Below are 21,421 nucleotides of genomic sequence, written 5' to 3' on the forward strand. Positions count from 1 at the left end.
AAAGGTTCTGCTATAACAAGTCAATATGCTCAGATTGTGAATGAACTAACCTGAGATGCTGCTTTGCAGAGAATTCTGTTTAACCATAAAGCTCATCCACTGATTCAGTTTCTCTGTTGCTTGGGTGCTGATTTGAGTTTCATTTTTTGAAAAAAGTGACTAAGAAGTGTAATATTGTATAATACATAAGTACAGTGGTACCTCGGGTTACAGACGCTTCAGGTTACATTCGTTTCAGGTTACAAACTCCGCTAACCCAGAAATATTACCTCAGGTTAAGAACTTTGCTTCAGGATGAGAACAGAAATATGCTCCAGCGGCAGCGGGAGGCCCCATTAGCTAAAGTGGTACCTCAGGTTAAGAACAGTTTCAGGTTAAGAATGGACCTCCGGAACTAATTAAGTACTTAACTTGAGGTACCACTGTAAATAGCAAAAAGCAGTGCAGTCAAATATCTCACTTCCCTTATTTTTTGTCTCTCAAGCAGTATCTTAAGCATAGCTGTCAACTTTTCTTGCGAGGAATCCTAATCAGAATAAGGGAATTTCCCTTTAAAAAATGGAAAAGTTGACAGCTATGGTCTTAAGAGTGATATTTGGTCTCATAGCTTGCCTGAAAGTTTTGGCTATGTCAGTGCTGACAACTAGAAAGCTCACCAGACGGCCTGGGGCAAATTATTAACACAACCCACCATACCGGATTGCTGTAAAAACAAATAAGATAAGCTTGCATTGTAAACCCACCTTGATCCCTTGGGCATGGGAGCAGGGAAGGGAGGGTAGATGTTTTGCTCACATTCCTTTCTTGCTTTTACTCTTTCGTTCTCCGTTTTTGGAGGGGGGGGCGTGTTGTAGGAAGTGAATAGAAAAGGCACAACCGTTTTGTCCCTGGATACTGGAAATAGCCCTCAATGTTCCCTTTATCAAACAGCGCATTTCTGAAACCTTACTCAGCATGGTGAAGGTTAGGCATTTTACACAACCAAAGCTGAGATTCTCAGGAAGGCAAATTGCTGTGCCCTGTGCTGAATTAATCGTCATAGTCCCCCCCCCCTCCCCTTTTATTTCTCTTTTCCTGGAACCTGCCCGAAAAGGTCTGTCTGAGGTCACTGCACTTTTTATAGAACGGGAACTAATCCAGAGTGCGCCAGTTAGACTGGTGACTGGGAGCGGCCGCCAGGACCATATAACACCAGTCCTAAAGGATCTACATTGGCTCCCAGTACGTTTCCGAGCACAATTCAAAGTGTTGCTGCTGGCCTTTAAAGCCCTAAACGGCCTTGGTCCAGTATACCTGAAGAGCATCTCCACGTCCATCAATCAGCCCAGACACTGAGGTCCACCTCTGAGGGCCTTCTGGCGGTTCCCTCGCTGCGAGAAGCAAAGTTACAGGGAACCAGGCAGAGGGTCTTGGTAGTGGCGCCCACCCTGTGGAACGCCCTCCCATCAGGTGTCAAGGACTATACAACTTTTAGAAGACATCTGAAGGCAGTTTTTAATATTTGATGTTATATGATGTTTTTATATGTTGGGCGGGGTATAAATAATAACATTACAGTGGTACCTCGGGTTACATATGCTTCAGGTTACATACGCTTCAGGTTACAGACTCCGCTAACCCAGAAATAGTACCTCGGGTTAAGAACGTTGCTTCAGGATGAGAACAGAAATCGTGCAGCAGGAGGCACCATTAGCTAAAGTGGTGCTTCAGGTTAAGAACAGTTTCAGGTTAAGAACGGACCTCTTTGGTCCAGTCACTGTCTCTCAGATGAACCTACCTCAAAGGATTATTGTGAATATAAAATGGAGAGTGCGACAATTGTGAACACCACCTTGATCTCTTTGCAGAAAAAGAGGGGCTATAAATGTAATCAAACAACAACAACAGATGGAGTAGGAAAAGTTGGGAGTGTGGCCTTGTCAGTTTTCAGGGCACAACACTTAATGCTGAATGTATTAAGAGCCCTTCTTGCAGGTTTGATCTATTATTTTACTTGTCAGACTGCTATTACCCAATAATTGCATTGCTGTTTTTTACACAAAAATGTAATATTCCACAAGCTGCTATGCTCAAAGAGCCACATGGACAGCATTCTACAGCTCTTAATGATACGGTTGCAGAAGAGCTTGTCAACAGCAGGGACATGAACAAATTGGCTAAACATACGTTCAAAACTCTTGGAACAAGGACCCCTCCTTTGGATTCTGATAAGAGGGTAGAATAACATTTGACAATAATGCTTTGCATACCCTCCAAGTGTCCCTATTTTCCAGGGACGGTCCCAGGTTTAAACAAGTGGTGATCGACTTCTGTCCTCTCTCCCATGCTTTTCAACATCTACATGCAGCCGCTGGGAGAGATCATCAGGGGGTTTGGGCTGGGTGTTCACCAGTATGTGGATGATACCCAGCTCTACCTCTCTTTCAAATCAGAATCAGTGAAGGCAGTGAAGGTCCTGTGTGAGTGTCTAGAGGATGGATGGTGCCTAACAGATTGAGATTGAATCCTGACAAGACAGAAGTACTGTTTGGGGGGACAGGAGGCGGGCAGGTGTGAAGGATTCCCTGGTCCTGAATGGGGTAACTGTGCCCCTGAAGGAGCAGGTGCGCAGCCTGGGAGTCATTCTGGACTCACAGCTGTCCATGGAGGCACAGGTCAAATCTGTGTCCAGGGCAGCTGTTTACCAGCTCCATCTGGTACGGTACGTAGGCTGAGATCCTATCTGCCTGCGGACTGCCTCGCCAGAGTGGTGCATGTTCTGGTTATCTCCCGCTTGGACTACTGCAATGCGCTCTACGTGGGGCTACAACTAATCCAGAACGCGGCAGCTAGACTGGTGACTGTGAGCGGCTGCCAAAACCACATAGCACCGGTCTTGAAAGACCTACATTGGCTCCCAGTACGTTTCCAAGCACAATTCAAAGTGTTGGTGCTGACCTTTAAAGCCCTAAACGGTCTTGGTCCAGTATATCTGAAGGAGCGTCTCCACCCCCATCGTTCTACCCAGACACTGAGGTCCAGCACCGAGGGCCTTCTGGCGGTTCCCTCACTGTGAGAAGCCAAGTTACAGGGAACCAGGCAGAGGGCGTTCTCAGTAGTGGCGCCCACCCTGTGGAACGCTCTCCCATCAGATGTCAAAGAGAACAACAACTACAGTACCAGACTTTTAGAAGACATCTGAAGGCAGCCATGTTTAGGGAAGCTTTTAATGTTTGATGTATTACAGTATTTTAATATTTTTCTGGAAGCCGTCCATGGGTGGGGTATAAATAAATTATTATTATTATTATTATTATTATCATTATCATCATCATCATCATCATCATCATTATGGGTTGATGGCGCCTGTGCACATGCGCACGGGCGCTCCTCTGACCTGGATGTGCGCCGGAAATAGCAGGAGTGCCAGAAATAGCATGTGTGCACGGGCACTCCTCCTACCTGGAAAAGTTAATGTCACTCCTCCTATCTGTGACATTAACATCTGAGAGTGCTGGAGGTGAAATAGTTAAACAACTCTGGGGTTGCGGCGCTCATCCCGCTTTATTGGCCGAGGGAGCCGGCGTACAGCTTCCGGGTCATGTGGCCGGCATGACTAAGCCACTTCTGGCGAACCAGAAAAGCGCACAGAAACGCCGTTTACCTTCCCGCTACAGTGGTACCTATTTATCTACTTGCACATGACGTGCTTTCGAACTGCTAGGTTGGCAGGAGCAGGGACCGAGCAACGGGAGCTCACCCCATCACAGGGATTCAAACCTCTGACCTTCTGATCAGCAAGTCCTAGGCTCTGTGGTTTAACCCACAGCGCCACCCGCAGCTGAAAGGGAATTGGATCTGTCATGTGTGTCTCTGCTCTTTGCCACCCATGTCCTGCCCATGACTCTGCCATGTCTCCCCCTTTCCATCACAGTATCTTCGCCAGTTAAACCACTGTGCCAGCGGACTAATTCTGCAGTCACATCTGGGGTGTGGTGAGGCTTCCACTGATTCTCACGGCAGCCCAGCTGGTGGATCCTTAGTATAGGACCGGGCCTTAATGATAAAGCAAACCTCTTCTTTTCCAGCATGTGATAAATTCAATTGGAATTGAAGCAGCTTAGTCCTACCCATTTTATTGAGAATGAAGCGCTTGAAGAACACACAGAGTGTCTTGGGTTATCCTGATGATTCAAGATAAAGCATCATGTTCTGTTGCCTTTTGCTTTGACAGAATATAATTACCTCCTTCCCCAGGAAATTAGGAGAGTCAAAGAATAAAAAAAGATTTTCCAAAGAACTGTTAATTTTACAAGTAAATCATGAATACACGCTCAAGGAAGAAGAAAGAGTGGAAAATGGCTTACACCTACATTTTAGAAGAATTTGTGACTTTAGCTTAATAAAAATAGTTCCAATTGGGACAAAGCAGTAACCTGGCTCACAGCTTGGGCCTTCTACTTTGTACCAGAAGATACTAAAGGGCACGGCAAGTAATTTTTTAATTTTTATTATTAATAATTTATTTACAACATAGTTCACAACACTCATACACACAAAGAAACCCACCGCCATTGAAAATACAATCATCAAAATGAAACTCCTATCCCCTCACACTAAGAAAACACAACACAAAAATAAAAGACTTCCTTTATCCTGTAAATGGCCTCCTCATTTACTTCTTGTATACTGTCTCTTTTATATGTGATTATTACAATTTTTCCTAGTTATGATTTAAAAAACCGCAAAGTCTCCTGTAGAAATTAATTGAAACAAGTCCAGGTGTATATTTTGGGGCACTGTATGGTAAAATGGGACGCGGGTGGCGCTGTGGGTAAAACCTCAGTGCCTAGGACTTGCCGATCGCATGGTCGGTGGTTCGAATCCCTGCGGCGGGATGAGCTCCCGTCGTTCGGTCCCAGCTCCTGCCCACCTAGCAGTTCGAAAGCACCCCTAAGTGCAAGTAGATAAACAGGTACCGCTTTATAGCGGGAAGGTAAACAATTGGCACAAATTCTTTTTTCCAATTTCTGGCAATTAAGGTCCTTGGGGCGTGGCAAGTAATTGATTTAGTGTTGCAGATGGCAAACTCAAAGGAACATGGCAGGCAAGTTGGTAGCACTTTCATGAAATGGAAACCAAAACCAGGGGCATTACTATAACCAAGGACCATATATGCAGAATGCAGTGGCTGTTCTTTCTTTTGCAATGGGACATATTTTCGCAAATACAGTTTGTTCACATTGCCATAGGAACATAGATAATAACTTACTCAATTACTGTGTCTCAGAGGTCTCCAATAAAGTTTTTATATTCGTCTAAACGCTGCAGGATAAAGCATGAAAGATGCTCAATGTCTTTGAAAACCAGACTTGTGTAAAAAGGCAGCTCTACCCCCTTCATCTTGCTGAATTTTCCATTTCAGGGGATGTAATTTGGGTTTTGCTATACAGCTAGCTAATATGAAAGTGCAGCCTTTAATTTTTAATTAACTTATGCAATAACTTCCACCATGACTCAAACACCCATTATCAAGCTTTAAAACTGAAATGTCATTCTCCCAATAGGATAACTTTGCAGATCATTTCTTTGCCATGCTTTTGAGACGTCTATCTCGAAGACAAATTTTGTTCAGTGTCGTTCGGCATATATACAGTACTGTACAAAAATGTAAGCATAAGAAGCTACAAAAGAGTTGCAGCAGCTGAAGCTAGGATTTCCTAGTGAATGAACAAACTCTGAACCCACAAACAGTGCAATCCTATAGATATTAGCTTAGGTTCACTGGATTTCCTGTTCCCAGGTAAGCACAAATAGGATGGGAGTCTTGCTAGCGCAAAACTTCTTGCTTATACCTCAGGGATAGATCCTAGATTGGTTTTTGGGATTCAGTACACTGGAAAGTCTTGCAGTTTCTCTTAAATTAATTCTCTTAAATTAACACCGCCATCCCATTGGAAGTAAGGCCAGTTTGTGCTAATGGTGCACAATTTTTGCTGCATGCTGTACAGATATTCAGTGTGTTTGGTCCAGTGGCGTAGCGTGGGTTGTCAGCACCCGGGGCAAGGCAAGTAATTTGCGCCCCCTAACCCGTGGATTTGCGCCCCCTAACCCCCAGATGTTGCGCCCGGTGCGGCCGGCCCCCCCTACACCCCCCACGCTACGCCACTGGTTTGGTCTTTTACAGCCACCAGCAGACCTGGTGAGGCTGTTGGGAAGTGACCACGCCTAGTGAGCTTAGGGAGACATGGCCACGTTGTTATGGTTTCCTTCTCATCCTCTTCCCTTGCAAAGGCATTGTGGACACTTAAGCATTACAGTTGCACAGATACTTAAAAGGTAAAGGTAAAGGGACCCCTGACCATTAGGTCCAGTCGCGGACGACTCTGGGGTTGCGGCGCTCATCTCACTTTATTGGCCAAGGGAGCCAGCGTACAGCTTCCGGGTCATGTGGCCAGCATGACTAAGCCGCTTCTGGCGAACCAGAGCAGCGCACGGAAACGCCGTTTACCTTCCCGCCAGAGCGGTACCTATTTATCTACTTGCACTTTGACATGCTTTCAAACTGCTAGGCTGGCAGGAGCAGGGGCAGAGCAACGGGAGCTCACCCCGCTGCGGGGATTCAAACTGCCAACCTTCTGATCGGCAAGTCCTAGGCTCTGTGGTTTAACCCACAGCGCCACCCGCGTCCCTGCACAGATACTTAGCACCCATCAAAACTGAGAAGCATCTTAGTTCAGAATTGCTTCTACGTCGTACCTTGGTTGTCGAACACCTTGCTACTCAGACGTTTTGGCTCCTGAACACCGCAAACCAGGAAGTGAGTGTTCCAGTTTGCAAATGTTTTTGGGAAGCCAAACGTCCGACGCGGCTTCTGATTGAGTGCAGGAGGCTCCTACAGCCAATTAGAAGTCGCGCCTTAGTTTTCGAACCGTTCCGGGAGTCGAATGGACTCCCAGAACGGATTAAGGAATTAGGAGCGTCAGAAATAAATGGCATGAGCATGCACAGAGTGCACTTCCCTGACCAAATATGTTTGACGATTCCAGAACATCCATTGCTGGCCAAAAAGAAATGTGTGTCCCACGATGCCTTTGAGGAAGCGGCTGGGAATCGTGAGTGGGCTACTGCTATTGTACTCATGCCCTGCTTGTGGACTTCCTCATAGCCTCCTGGTTCTCCACTGTGAGACGAGACATAGACCTGACAGACACAGACCTGATAGACACAGTCTGATCCAACAGGGCAATTCTCATGTTTCTGTGTTCAGATATGTAATTAGGGTTTCCAGAGCGAGACTCCAAGCAGGCTTGAACTGCAGCACTTTGAGAAATCCAGCAGCGGTGTATACCTATCACACCTGGCAACGGTTTGTCACATGCTCAGCCCACCCTTCACCCAACAGCTCAAACCTGTTCAGTGGTTTTGGCGAAGATACAGCAAACCAGCCCAAGGTCACCCTGCGGGGGCCAACCCAAGCTCTGCAATGTAACCACAACCCCTCCCCTCCCTCATACCAGTAAATACTTAATTACCACTACGTAAACCTGCTGTTTAAGAGTTGTCAACTTCTCCCCCACCCCACCCCACTTTCTCTACCTTTAACAGTTAGTTGCCTGAAAGACAGATACTTTGACTGTGAGCCCTGGAAGATCTGCTCCCTGCCTTACGGGCTTTTTCCCCACCTGGCTTGGGAGGGCAGGTCCCTGACTCCAGCCACAAAAAAGAAGGCTTCTGAACAGACTCTTGGCCTGTTGTTATGGCTACTATTGATATTGATCTTTTGTAACTTTATTTCAGCTCTTCTTATAAATTATGTGGAAATTGTTCAGTTTGGCTGAACAATTTGATGTATGTTTCAATTTGGTTGTGTGCATTTTGATGTTTCTTTTACTGCTGTGAGATGAGCATTGCTGTCAACCTTCCCTTTGTTTGTGGGAAATTCCCATATTCCCAGCACCGTTTCCCGCTACTTCCCGCTGCTATCCCGATTGTTAGATATCCCATAGATTGTCCCCAGGACTGGTGAGGCTGCTGATCCCTTATTTTCGAGGCTGCTGATCCCTTATTTTCAAATCTGAAAGTTGACAGCTATGGAGATGAGCGCCACAACCCCAGAGTTGTCCGTGACTGGACCTAATGGTCAGGGGTCCCTTTACCTTTACTTTACCTTTGGTTATGTTTGTATTTATGTGATTCCCACCCCCCGCTGCAAGTCTCCTTGAGCATGGGTTGAATACAAATAAAATGATGCATACAAATAAAATGATGTATGTAAGTATGTATGCCAGGGGTGCCAACTCTAATCAAATATTGGGGGGGGGGGAGACAAATAAGCCCTGCCCGTGCTGCATAATTGATCACATGACAGGGAACACACCCACAATTTGAACGACAATGTCCATCAACCTGGAGGAGGGCCCTCACATATTTTATTGGGAGGGGAGCAAAGGGACCTCAGCCCCCTAGGAGCTGGCTTTTATGTATACAGTGGTACCTCAGGTTAAGTACTTAATTCGTTCTGGAGGTCCGTACTTAACCTGAAACTGTTCTTAACCTGAAGCACCACTTTAGCTAATGGGGCCTCCTGCTGCTGCCGTGCCGCTGGAGCCCGATTTCTGTTCTCATCCTGAAGCAAAGTACTTGACCTGAAGCACTATTTCTGGGTTGAGTCTGTAACCTGAAGCGTATGTAACCTGAGGTACCACTGTATATTCCAGGGGTGCCAACTTGAACCAAATATTGGGGGGGGGGGGCAGGTAAGCCCCGCCCTGCATAATTGATCACATGACAGGGAACACACCCACAATTTGAATGACAATGTCCATCAACTTGGTGGGGCAGCCCCCTCAAATTGGGAGCGGGGAGCAAAGGATCCCCTAGGAATTGGCTCCTAGGTAGATATGCTAAGCATCTCTCCCCCCCCCCCCCATTTTATTGGGAGTTACTGAGTGGTTTTTGTTTTTATTTCGATTGTGTGTTTGTGTCCAGATTTTATCCTGTGAACCAGCGGGTGTAGGGCAGTATAATAATAATGATGATGATGATGATGATGATGATGATGATGATGAATTTGAGTACACGTCTGTGGCGGGAAAACCCACGTCGGGAAGATGACGTCCTCCTCAGCTCCGGCAGGCCAACCAGCGGGCCCAGCCGCCCTGGCGGCCCCTCAGAAGCGGGCGGCGCCTGTCACCTCCCGGCGCTGAACGGAGGCAGGAGGCGGAGCGGGAGGCGGCGGCCCTCGAGCCTCTCTCCCGCCCCCTTCCCATGATGGCGGCGCGGCGGCGGCGGCGGCGGCCGGGCCAGCTAGCGAGGGAGGCGCGGCTGCGCAGAGGTGCCGCCCCCCTCGCCTCACACTTGAGCGAGCGCGCGAGCGGCCTCTGAGGGGAGCGACGGGCCGCCGCCGCTGCTGCCGCCTCTTTCCTCACACGACGACCACCGCGGCAGCGACGATGGCGGGAGCGGCGGGGCCGAGGGCTTGGGCAGCGGCTGCGTTCCCTGGCAGAGCGGTCCTGGCTTCCCCGTCGTCCTCTCCCTCGCCTGTCGTTCTTCTGAGGGACTCGCCGCGGCGGAGGCAGCGCCGCCTCAGCGCCGGGCCCGCCCGCTGAAAGCCGCGGCGGCTCTTCTCCCTCAGCTGCCGGGTCCGGGGAAAGAAGGAGCGAGGGCGGCGCGCTTTCGCCTACCCCGCCCCGCGCGGGGAAGCAGCCGAGCCTGAGAGGAACCCCAGGCAGACGGCGACGGCGAGGAAAGGCGGGCCATGGGCGCCAAGCAGAGCGGCCCGGCCGCCGCCAATGGCCGGACCCGGGCTTACTCCGGGGGGGACTTGCCTTCCAGTAGCGGCGTCGGCGGCGCCAACGGGCGGCCGGCAGGCGGCGCGGCGAGGTACACGCACCTGGCCCCGGGAGGGCAGCACCACGCGGGGCCCGGCGGCTCGGCCAGCGGAGCGGCGGTGGCGTCGGCGGCGCCCCGGAGCAGGTCTCTAGGCGGGCCGGGCGCGTCCGGGGCTCGCGCGGCTCATTCTGCCTTCAACATCCCCAACAGCAGCGGCCTCTACGGCTCGCAGGACTCGGTCAGCAGCACCCCCGAGGAAGGGGGCAGGGCCGCGGCCGGAGGAGGAGGCGGCGGTGCTGGAGGAGGACACGGCAGCGGCGGGCCCCGGCTCGTCATCGGCTCGCTGCCCGCCCACCTCTCGCCTCACCTGTTCGGAGGTAAAGAGAACGCGGGGGAATGGCACACGTGTGGATGGGTGGATGCGTGAAAGAGAGGAGCGGAAAGGGGAGCAGCGGCGGCGGCCGGGGGTCGGTAGAGCGCGAGGCTCTGAAGGAGATCAGCGTCGAGGGTTCGAGCACATAGATGTTTGCATTGCAAAGGGGGTTGGGCTGGATGACCCCCGAGGTCCCTTCCGACTCCTACGATTCTTACAAAATGAGAGTTGACAGGATCGTAGAGTTGGACTGGACCCTGAGGATCAACTAGTCCAGTGCAGGAATATGCAGCTGCCCCTTACCGGATCGAACCTGCACCATGGATGTAGCCAGGATTTTTTTTTGGGGGGGGGCACCTTTGTTAGGAATGCCAGAACCTCAGTTAGTTAAGGATTTTTTCTTGATTTGGGGGAGCAGCTGCCCCCCCCCCCATGTTTGCAACCTTGGCTTCTCAGCACCATGCTCTAACCAACTGAGCTAGTGCTTAGTCTAGACCAGTGGTTCCCAACAGTTTTTTGGCCATGCCCCTCCTAAGCATCTCTAAAATCCTGATGCCCCCCCCCCCCATATAATTCTTATTATTCTAAAAGTGAACTCCCATTCACGTGGAGGAAGCCTAAAAGGCCATTCACTGTTAATAACTCATTCTCAAATTGCCTCCCGGTGGGGCGTGTGCCCCATGTTGCGAACCAAGATTCTAGAGCGACATTTCTCACCCACCCATGCCGAAATGTGCTTGATTTTTGAGGGTGGGGGACTGCTAGTTTGGTGACTGTTAGTTAGGGCTTCCTCTGACTTTGTGCTTGCTGTTTTGACTGTACATCTTCTCTCTAAACGTCGCTGGTGGTAGAGCCACCCTACCCACATGTGTGTTGTAGTGGATAAAGTGCTGAACCATGGACACCCATGTTGAAATCCTTGCTCAGCCATGAAGCTCGCTGGGTGACCTTGGGCTAGCCACTGACTCACCACCTGACCTACCACGCAGGGTTGTTGTGAGGAGGAAATGGAGAGGGGGGGAAACCACCTTGAGTTCTTGGGAGGAAAGGTGGTATATAAATGTAACTGTCATAGGATTGTAGAGTTGGAAGGGTCATTTAGTCCAACCACCTACAATGCCGGAATCTCAACCGAAGCATCCATGACAGATGGTTACCCAGCCTCTGCTTAGAAACTTCCAAGGAAGTTCACCACCTCCTGAGTGAGTCTGTCCCACTGTTGAACAGCTCTTACTGTCAGAAAGATCTTCCTTTATTCTAAAGTGAATCCGTTGGTTGGAGTTCCCAGCCTCCTAAGCAGAATAAAACAAGCTTACTCCCATCTTCCATGTGACAGCCCTTTAGATACTGGAAGGTGGTCACCTCTGTCTCCTCTTTATCATGTAAATGTATACAGAGGAGTTGTAAGTCCACTTGACAAGCAGTAGCAAGGTTTCTATTGTGGGGGGGATAAGGCTGCTGCTGGTTCCATATATGGTTTGGGATAAAACCCACAGAAGTCAGTAGGGCTTGCTTCCTGTTAAGTTTGGCCAGGTTTGCTGACTTAACAGCAGCACAGCTCTATGCATGTCTGCTCTGAAGTTTCACTGAGTTGAGAGAGACTCGCCCCCCAAGTAGGTGTGCCTAGGATTGCAGTTTAAGACAGTAATCCTTCGCATACATAGTAGGGAGCAAGGTCCATGGAATTTACTTCTCAGCAGATGTGTGGAGGGTTGTTTGTGTTCTCACCTAATGGCAAGGTGCTTTGCATGGATTTTGCTTGCTAACTTCATCTGAAGAATGCTGCAAAGTTTCACTGTTTCATCGACTGATTTTCTCCTTTTTGTGCTTCACATATAACACAGTGTTACAAGGGTGGCAGGTGGGCAGGGGTGTATCTCACAGATTTTTGCTGCTTCCTGCTTCTTTGAAGTAATTACTGAGAAGTTTTTTCTTAAATTCAGCAGATTAGGAAAATTCTTTTGCTCTCTGACCAGTGTGTGTCTTCTGCTTTGTTGGTTTGGATTTTAAAATGCCCTTGAAACAGGAACTGGAAAAACTAACTTTCAGCACTATACAATACCGCAAGTATTTATTTGGCCCACAACTTCAATAGCTGTTAGTAGTTCTATAATATTTCCTGCCAACTATTTATATAATTAGGGCTTAATTGGATAATGTATTTGCACATCCATGCAGTGTATTTAAATCTGACCAAAGTCTCTATTTAGATGCTGATGCAAGAATAGAAGCAGTTTGTTTCTAATTTTATGTTAATGAATTTGGAGGGTGTTTACAATTTTTTATTTTAAAAGGTTTTATTGGAGTTGCAGCAGATTTGAAACAAAGTTTCTGTTCATCGGCAAAAACATTCAGATGGGGTAAGAGCAGTTCTAGTAACAAAAGTTGTACACAGATCTAATTCTGTAGTGTAATTATATAGAAGTGTAAACTATTGAAAAGCGGGTAAAATTGAAGATAGTGAAAGATAAAAACTAATTGTGCCATTTTACAACAAAATCTTATGTGCATATATACGGTACTTGGAATGAAATCCAATTGAGTTCACTAGGAATTCAGCTTAAAAATAATATTGGTTTTTAAAATTTACAAGGTAGCTTGTTATAATTAATATGACATTAATAAGAATAGGGCAAATTTTGGTTCCGAATTCATGCAGAAATACTGCATTTTCTTGCAGCCCTATCTTTATAACAGTTCACCTAGCCTGGGGGTGGGTAACATGTTGAACCAATCTCTATTTGGTTGTGTCTCTCGCTTTTAATGGTGCTGACCTGTGTGAGGTCTCTAAAACCATAATTGTGTGTTGAGGAGTCTGTGAGAAGCCTGTATGATAGCAGTCTTCTGTAGGCTTGCATAGGAGAAGCAGCAAGGTGCTTGTTTCATCTTGTGAGCAAATAGGATGATGTAAAATTCATGAGACATCCTTTTCAAAACTGTGGGGTTCCTAGGATAAATGATGGTAGGTGCAACGGGCTGGGTCAGTGTTGCAGCTATGTTTTAGGAAATACCTCTGATCAACATCTTAATGTCCAGAATGCTTTCTCTTTTTTTTAGAAAGAGAAAATATATAACCAGAAAATTAATAATATAATATAATACTTAACCCACCAAAATTGGGCAATCTGCATAGGTAGGCAGTCTTGCTCTGTGCAGTGAGCTGCTTCGTATTGCAGTGCTTTGAGTTTCAAGGTTTCCCTTCTAATAAAACTTTGGAATGTAATTCTGTACATGTATATGCAGACGTGCCATTTAATTCAATAGGACTTACTCTCAGGTAAGAGGTATAGGACTGCAGACTGAGGGTTGCTTATTTTAATGTAGTATATCCTGTGCTTTCCCTGTATGCATAAAATAAACGATAAACATGTAAGAGTTTCAATCAGCAGCTTTTATGCTTCTTAGCTATAAATATAACTGTTTTCTTGTAGTTTTCTGGTGAATTGAACTGCTTTAATGATGTGTAAATAACTGCTTCTTAGGATATCTTGTTACTGGAGATATCCTTATTTTAAAGCTTTTGATAAGTGGAATAGGATTGTTCAAAAGTAGATCGGATGAAAAGCCTTTTCAACATCTGCTGACCACATACATGTGACATAGTTATTCAATAGATAGATTATAACGTTGGCTGCCTGGCTGTATGAAGACAAGCAATTTAGAATTCCACTTGCGACTGTGGTGGTACATGAAGGCTCCAATCTGATACTTAGGAATAGAATTCAAAGAAGAAGTCACATTGAACTGAATGGGGCTTCTGAAGCAACGTGCTTAGGATCTTACTGTAAGCCTAAGTTTGAAGGAGCAGTTTTATACAAACCCTTCTATAATAAAGTGATAAGTGTGTAACTCGTATTAGAGTGTTTGTGTCAGATTATTATTTTCTGCATTGAGTAAAATTTCTATAATTTTCCTCAATGTGTGTGGAGCAGTTTTGCCATGGAGGATTCCCCATTTCGAGGGATGAGTGTGTGGATGTTTGTTTTTAAATTTGAGCTGGGAATGGAAGGGGGAGAGGGCACTACTTCTGACTACTTAGAATCAGCAGTATCTTGTATCAAGGGAAGTTGTAGTGCTTTCCTGCATATTCACAGGTATTGTGATTACTGTATGAGTATAATTGTGCAAGTACCACAAGCATATGCTCATGCTTTGTATGGAACTTCACATCTTGCAATTTAGATGTTACTGCACCCATGTGAGCACTCTGAAAAGCAGTTCCTTTTTGTGGAAACAGTAGCATTTTAATGAAACTGGTGCCCTAGTACCAACATTTTTACAATAGCATAGCAGTGCCTATCCCCTGCAAGGGAGTAAGAATGAAATAGGCCTTTAAGCCTTCCTTAAAGAGAGCAAATAATTGAAGTTATGCAGGGCTTTTGGAAGAAATAGAATTGGAAAATTTTCTAATGCCCCAAAGAAAGATCTAATTTAACATGCTTATTTTACTTGTATTTTATCAACAAAAGCTACAAAGTTTGAAACTGCTAAGCTTTCCTAAAATTTATTTGCAGTTGGCATCTATTCATTGTTGCTATTGAATATAAGAATCAGAAAATTTTCCACAGAAAAGGTAAAGGACTGGAAAAAGTTTTCACTCCACCCCACTCCACATCACAGAAAAAATAGAATAGAACTGCAAGTTTTCCCAAAAAGTTTTAATTGAGTTCTTATTCCAAAAAAATAGTAGGATTTTAACTTTTTATTCTAATTAAACTGTACCTTTAGTAAACTTTTGTTCCCTTCTGTAAAGGAGATGTGAAAGAATCATAATGGGAATAATGCATTTTACACTTGTTCTGAATGGGAGCATTAACCTATGGAATAATTTTCATCAGTTTGCAAAATAAATCAGCACCTTATATCTCTCATTCTTTGGGAACAATATGATAAAAACATTTTGTACTTTCAGTAAGTCAGAGGGCACAAGAGTGCTCTTTTAGTTAAGGTTCTGTCATCATAAGCCTCAACATTCTATTGCTCATAAAAATGACATCTTGATGTAATAACTTGAAACTTGACATATAGGGAATACCTGGTGAAGTGTACAAATGTGCCAAGGTTAAAACAGATCCAATAAAAATTTCCAGAGGTACAGCAAGTTTAAAGGTGCTGCAAACTGACAACTTACTGTTTACTCCAATTTTCAAATAGGCATATCATTTCTTTCCAATTTTGGTGAAAACTGCTGACATTCAGGGCACTGAGGGAAGCACACTATTTCATTGGTTTGGTCAGGTTATTAAGCTTTTCCTGCTCCATTAAACCTATGGCAGCAACTGCTGGCAAAGTTACAGTGCATGCTGAGATCAATTCTGAAGTGATTCACCCCACCAGACTTCAGTGTTTGCAAACGGAGTGGTCTAGTGGATGCTATGTGCAATGCCTATTCTTTTATTTGTGGAGTGTGGCAAGGTGGTGCAGTGGTTAGACTGTAGTACACAAGGGAGAGACTTCCTGGCTTGCTGGAGCTGCTGGACATGTTCATGATTCTTTCCCGGTTTTTAGCATATAACTGCAGGGATGGTGACTATGGCACTGTATCTCTCTGAGATGCATGCCATGCCATTCATTGTGGGTTAAACCACAGAGCCTAGGGCTTGCTGATCGGAAGGTGGGCTGTTCCACGGGGCGAGCTCCTGTTGCTGGGTCCCTGCTCCTGCCCACCTAGCAGTTTGAAAGCACATCAAAGTGCAAGTAGATATATAGGTACCACTCCAGCGGGAAGGTAAACGCCAGAAGCAGCTTAGTCATGCTGGCCACATGACCCGGATGCTGCACGCCGGCTCCCTCAGCCAGTAAAGCGAGATGAGCGCCGCGACCCCAGAGTCGTCCGCGACTGGACCTAACGGTCAGGGGTCTCTTTACCTTTAGAGCAGAATGAAGGCAGAAAGGGCAGCACAAAGTTTCAGGTCTCCAGGTTTGCTTTCCAGGTGGTGGGAGAAGGAAATGGAGGGATCATTGCCTTACACTGCCTTTCTGCAATGTAAGAGCTCTCATTCCCACCCTATGTTTATGTAGGGGTAGGACAAGAAAGTATGGATTGGGGGCCCATTGCTGCCTTTCTGAAGGCATAAATGCAGTGTGGGCCCTGTTCACTGTTTCCTTCCACTGTGGTGGGGAAAACATGTGAAGGTCTTACACTTGGGCCTTACACTGACAAGCTCTGATGCTCCATAAGGTGATACAGGATGAGGACAATGTGGAGCATCTTTGCTGGTCGCAGGCACTCGCACCTTCCCCCTTTGGATTTCGGCCAAAAAGACCAAGAAGTGGTGTGTGCATGGAGACTAAGTTGTAAGCAAGCAAGCACAGTTCTTGACATTGCCCATCATCATTGATTATTATGGAGCAAGTCTGTTAAAGCATTGGCCTTATCTTCCAATTTACCAGCTTTTTGGGGCTCGGCCAGTGTCAGATACATTTAACTCTGGGTTTAAACTGACATATTTTTGAATGACATTAAGGGCCTGTATCCTATGCTGTTCAGAAGAGCTTCACCTTTCTCTCGACTTGTCTCTGTGTGCCCCCCAGATTTTTGGGAGGGAGAATTCTTGCTGAGCAAGCAGATGTCACAACATTGTACATTGGATTCTACCCTGCATCTTTTGCTTTAATAATTGCTTTGGGTTTGTGCTACAGGGTACCGAACAGTAATGTGCTTTTCAGCAGAGGACTGCAGCTTTAGAAATTTCATTTTCTTTAAAATGGAAATGGCACTTGATAATTCAGACTTGAGTTTTTCTTATTTTTGTGTCATTCCCTACATTACCTTTGCACTACAATGTAAATAAGCAGTGTTGTAATTTTAATCACAGGATTTTATTGTACTGCTTGTTTTTTACACATGAGCTTGCATATGGTAATAAAATTTGTCTTGGTGGTGAGTGAGTTGGAGGGCTGCTTTTAACTCACCCAAGCTTGACTAGGTGGGGCTCCCAGCAGTTGCCTTGCGTACCCTGAACATACTTCTGGTACATATTGTTTTGCAAGCTGGATTCTTAAATTAAGTGTTCTTCTTCTTATTTTTTAAAAAGGCATTGTGAGACTTGGACTTTGATTCGCATTGCAGCATTAAGTAAAAGATTTGCTAATTAGACAGTTAACTTAAGTTGCTTATAGGGGTTGGTGCTGAATTAATTGTTCCTGCAGTTAATGTTGAGTTTGACTGCAGTTAATTTGTGGTTTACTTTCTGTAATTACTGTATAAGAAAAATATTTAAAAACCAATATTTAAGCCTATATGTAATTGAAACTATGATATGAGTAGCTACAATTATTTTCATGATATACAGGGGTTTTTAAAAATATAAACCGTACAATTATAAACCGTACAATTTTTCTTGTAACTTTATTTCTGCCTTGCCATGTTCTAAGACTTTAGGAGGATAACTACAGCAATATTTTAAAATGTGACTATTTCAAGTCTCCAAATGATTTGAGTTTTAAGTTGGTGGAGGAATCAAGCAAGATAGTATTCAAATTATAGCAGTGATCCAAAGCATTGCGGAAAGTGTGGTGCGTTCCCCCCCACCTTTTAAAATTGAATTAAAAAAGGCAAAATAGACATGCTTGCACTAAGGGAGGAATTATTCTTGTTGACTTGGGGGAGAGTGTGATGTCTTCTTCACCTCCTCCTTGTTCCTATAAAGGGCAGCATGGCAACAGTGGCTAGATTCCCACTCAGTCCTAAAACTTGCTTAATTACACTGGATAATGCTGAACCAGTCCACTATCTTTCAGCTTACTATACCTTGCAGAGCTGTTGGATAAAATAGGGGGCAATATATATGCTGCCTAGAGCTCCTTGGAGGAAAGGAAGGATATAAATTTAATAAGTTATTTTAAAACAAAACGAGTTAATATTTTTCCTTTATTAAAATAGTCTTGATTTCATACATTGAGAGTGCTACTGTAGAAAGAGCTCCAGATGGATTTTGTCATATTGACTATACTGGCTCTCATTCTAAGTGGGTTTGGCAGATCTGTTAAAAGATCTGTTAAGGTAACACTTTTCTCCTTTCACCAAATTTCCTGTTCTTCTCTTCCCCCTTAAAAAAATACCCATGGGTGCTAAAACTGCTTATTTCAAAAACTAAAAATCCTAGGAGGTGGAGACAGAAGCACTCCTAAAATATTTTTAAATTTTATCTAATGGGATTTGAGTTACTTGGCAGTGCAGATATTTCGAGAAGTTAGAAGTCAACTACTTTCATCCCAATCAGAAGAAATACAGGTGCCTATTTATGAGTGTGGAAAAAGTCATGGAGATGTTAGATTCTTCCCCAGTGGTTGCCATACAGGTGGTTGGGTTCATGTATGTGTAGGTATTACCTTCTGTGTTGGCCTAGAGTCTAAATTAGAGAAGAGTTCTAACAGAGTGGCAGCTTTGGGGAAATGCAAAAACCTCATATGCTTGCCCTAGAGCATAAAAAGCACATTTTCAGTTCTGGTGTCCTCTCTGTGGAATCAGCCCTGCTCCGCCCTTGTATTAAGGCAAGCAATAACACTGAAATCATTTCTGTCCTTGCCAAAAACTCACTTATTTTTTCAAGCCTTTGCTGGCCATTTAATACCAGTTTGTTAATGTCATGTCTGCCCTGGCCAATTGGCTGCTTTTTTGGTATTGTTTTTTTTAAACTGTTCACTGCCTTGTGATTTCAAATGAAATGTTGTATATAGAATACACAAACACAAACGGATGTTGACACTATGTGTTTGTCTCTATTCCTGTCTTTTATTATATGAAATGAAAATAATAGAATACATAAATTAGGCTTTTCTATAGGCTTGACAACCATATGTCAGGAGTGCTCTGATGGTGTTTCCTGCTTGGCAGGGGGTTGGACTCGATGGCCCTTGTGGTCTCTTCCAACTCTATGATTCTATGGTTCTATAAATGCTGTTTCAGACAGCAAAATCACAATTTAAGATGGCAGCAAATGCTATCATACATACCTTGATCTAAAGAATGGAAGAATCCCTACCTACTCTCAAAAGCCTACAGAAGTGAGTGTAACAATTTTGCCAGCAGGACTCACACTAATTTAAGAAATGGAGATGCAGGGAGAAAGCATATACCTGTCTTTATGTGTGCCTGTTTGTTCCCTGTGAGCGATGAATGAAGGTCCTTGTTGGAGCTAGGAGTGCCACTTCCTTTATACTCAAATTTTAGGCTTCCTTTCTACTCGTTTGGTCAAGTCATGCCAATGGAGAGGGGAAGTGGAGACCTTGTGATAAGCAGCTAGTTTATCTCAGAATTCCCTGCCTGCTTTTCACCTCATCCATCTTGCAAATTAAGTGTTTGAATGAAAGTCATCCTAGTGGGCTGTGGCTGGACTGGCTGTCTTGTGTCTTCTCTCTGCCTGACCATTTCCTAGATGGGCCTCCATTTGCAAAACAAGAAATATCCTTCAACAAAGACTTAAGTTTGGAAATAAGTTGTGTGAGGAAGAGGTTTTATGCGCCTCCTTGCGAGTTTTCACACCAGTGTACTTGCCTATGTAGGAGACACTAATTCTCAGATGTTCAAGAAAAATCCTGCAATCTTTTAAAGTTGAAATGTTCCAGGATATTGTTCTGAGAACTCAAGACAGACCAATGAAGAAAAGGAGTGGAGCTGAAATTAAATTATTTAAATAGATAAGCAGATGTGTTAGGAATTCAAATAGATAAGACTATTTGTGGTAGAAAGGAAAGAGACAGGACCTTAGTTTTTAACTATGTAAGAATTTTATTTTTGCAATTGGCCTGGCTGTTTAAAGGCACAATTACATACCTAAATCCTAATAAGTGAATTTATATTTTGTGAATATGTTATGTTTTAAAAAACATTGTGTATAGGGTGGAGTGGGACTGGAAACATGAAGGCCATGAAACCATTGTTCATTTTTGACATCTGGAGTTCCTGATAAATTCTTTAAAATTAGGTTTTTTCCCTATTTAATGTTACTCCTTAAGACATGGTTGAAGACCCAAGCTAAATTCCTTTTAAGTACATTTTTTTATCTCGCTTGACATAAATTAGAATAATTCCCACAAAATTGTAGTTCATGAAAGAGCATTTAGCCTAATTTATGTCCAAAGTGCTTCATATTTTGCCTGTCGCTGCTTTCAGCATATGCTCAATATGCTGTGCAGTTCTGAGTCACTATTTTTACAATACTGTATTTAAAGTTATTTTTTTCCTTCTATGGAAGCTTCTGTTGGAGACAATTAATTGAGTTGCTTTGGGGAACTGTACTCCCAAACCATCAAATAGTAGATCATTGTCTCTGCACAAGAAAATCTGTTTCTAGTAAAAAATGATGTAATGAAAATATTAATATGGGCATGCTTAGGTTTCTGTGGGCTCCTAAAACCTGTAAGACCTCACACTGTTGTCAGAAGCTTTCCTTAAATTAGTAAACGTTTGTGCCATTTACTTAAGCACATCATTGTATGTTTGAGAAAAGCTAAAGTAAACCTGGTTTGTAACCTGAATTGAAGCACTGCTGCTGAAACCAGTATTTCTGGAAAAGACAGGAAATGTACTGGAAAATACTCTGGGGTGTGGGAGCTTTGATCCTGGGTTCCTCTTGTGTCAGATAGAAACTATTGCACCATATTTGAGTGCTTCATCTCTCCTGTCATCTTAGAAATGGACTTGCTTGGGAGTGGTTCTCTTCTTTCTTCCAAATGCAGCCCAGATACCTATTAAGTCTTGAATAGTTCAGTGTAAATAGGCTTCGGAGGGGTAGGAGCTGAACTTCCTTAAGGCCTTATTCACATGTTTTATAGGGTCCTCAAAACAGTAGTTATTATGATTATAACTGTCGTTAACATCAGTCTCTCTGAAGTTTCCATCAATTTCTCTAGGTTTAAGATGCTTTTGCAGGGACCACTTTTATCCTTCACTGAGTTGTTAAACTCTTTTGTTTTAATATTGATCCTTCTGGGCTTTTGTTCTTACACCGGTAAAGAAGTATCAATTAAAAGAACTGTTCTCATACAACTTTCTGTCCTGGTGTGCACTCTTCTTAGACTAGTAAGAAAGAAGGATAGGTGTAGTTTAGGAGCCAAGAACTAATGTACCCATCTTTCTTTGTCTGCTGCTGTGGCTGATAGACTGCCAATGCCCATTTTGTGTTTCTGCTTCTTTCATATCTACTTTCTCCATACATACTGATCCCCATGCTGAAAAAGGGCAATAAGGCAGACTATCTATCCTACTGAGTTGTAGCAAAACTCCATGGA

At 44.5% G+C, this 21,421-nt stretch overlaps 1 protein-coding gene across 3 annotated transcripts in view; it reads left to right on the forward strand.

Annotated features, from left to right (window-relative positions):
• The first annotated feature begins 9,288 nt into the window (after nt 1-9,288).
• The window catches only part of ZNRF2 (zinc and ring finger 2), a 55,239-nt gene continuing 43,106 nt past the window's right edge, over nt 9,289-21,421 (forward strand). The window contains exon 1 of one of the 3 annotated variants that reach the window (XM_083405206.1): nt 9,289-10,190. In XM_083405206.1, coding sequence (XP_083261332.1) covers nt 9,740-10,190 — 451 coding nt within the window. In that variant the 5' untranslated portion in view covers nt 9,289-9,739. The remainder of the gene's footprint in view (nt 10,191-21,421) is intronic. The other 2 variants (XM_083405205.1, XM_083405204.1) reach the window with 2 other exon arrangements.

This window comes from Podarcis tiliguerta (genome assembly GCF_965153285.1).
Source record: "Podarcis tiliguerta genome assembly, chromosome: 12".
Taxonomy (NCBI): Eukaryota; Metazoa; Chordata; class Lepidosauria; order Squamata; family Lacertidae; genus Podarcis; species Podarcis tiliguerta.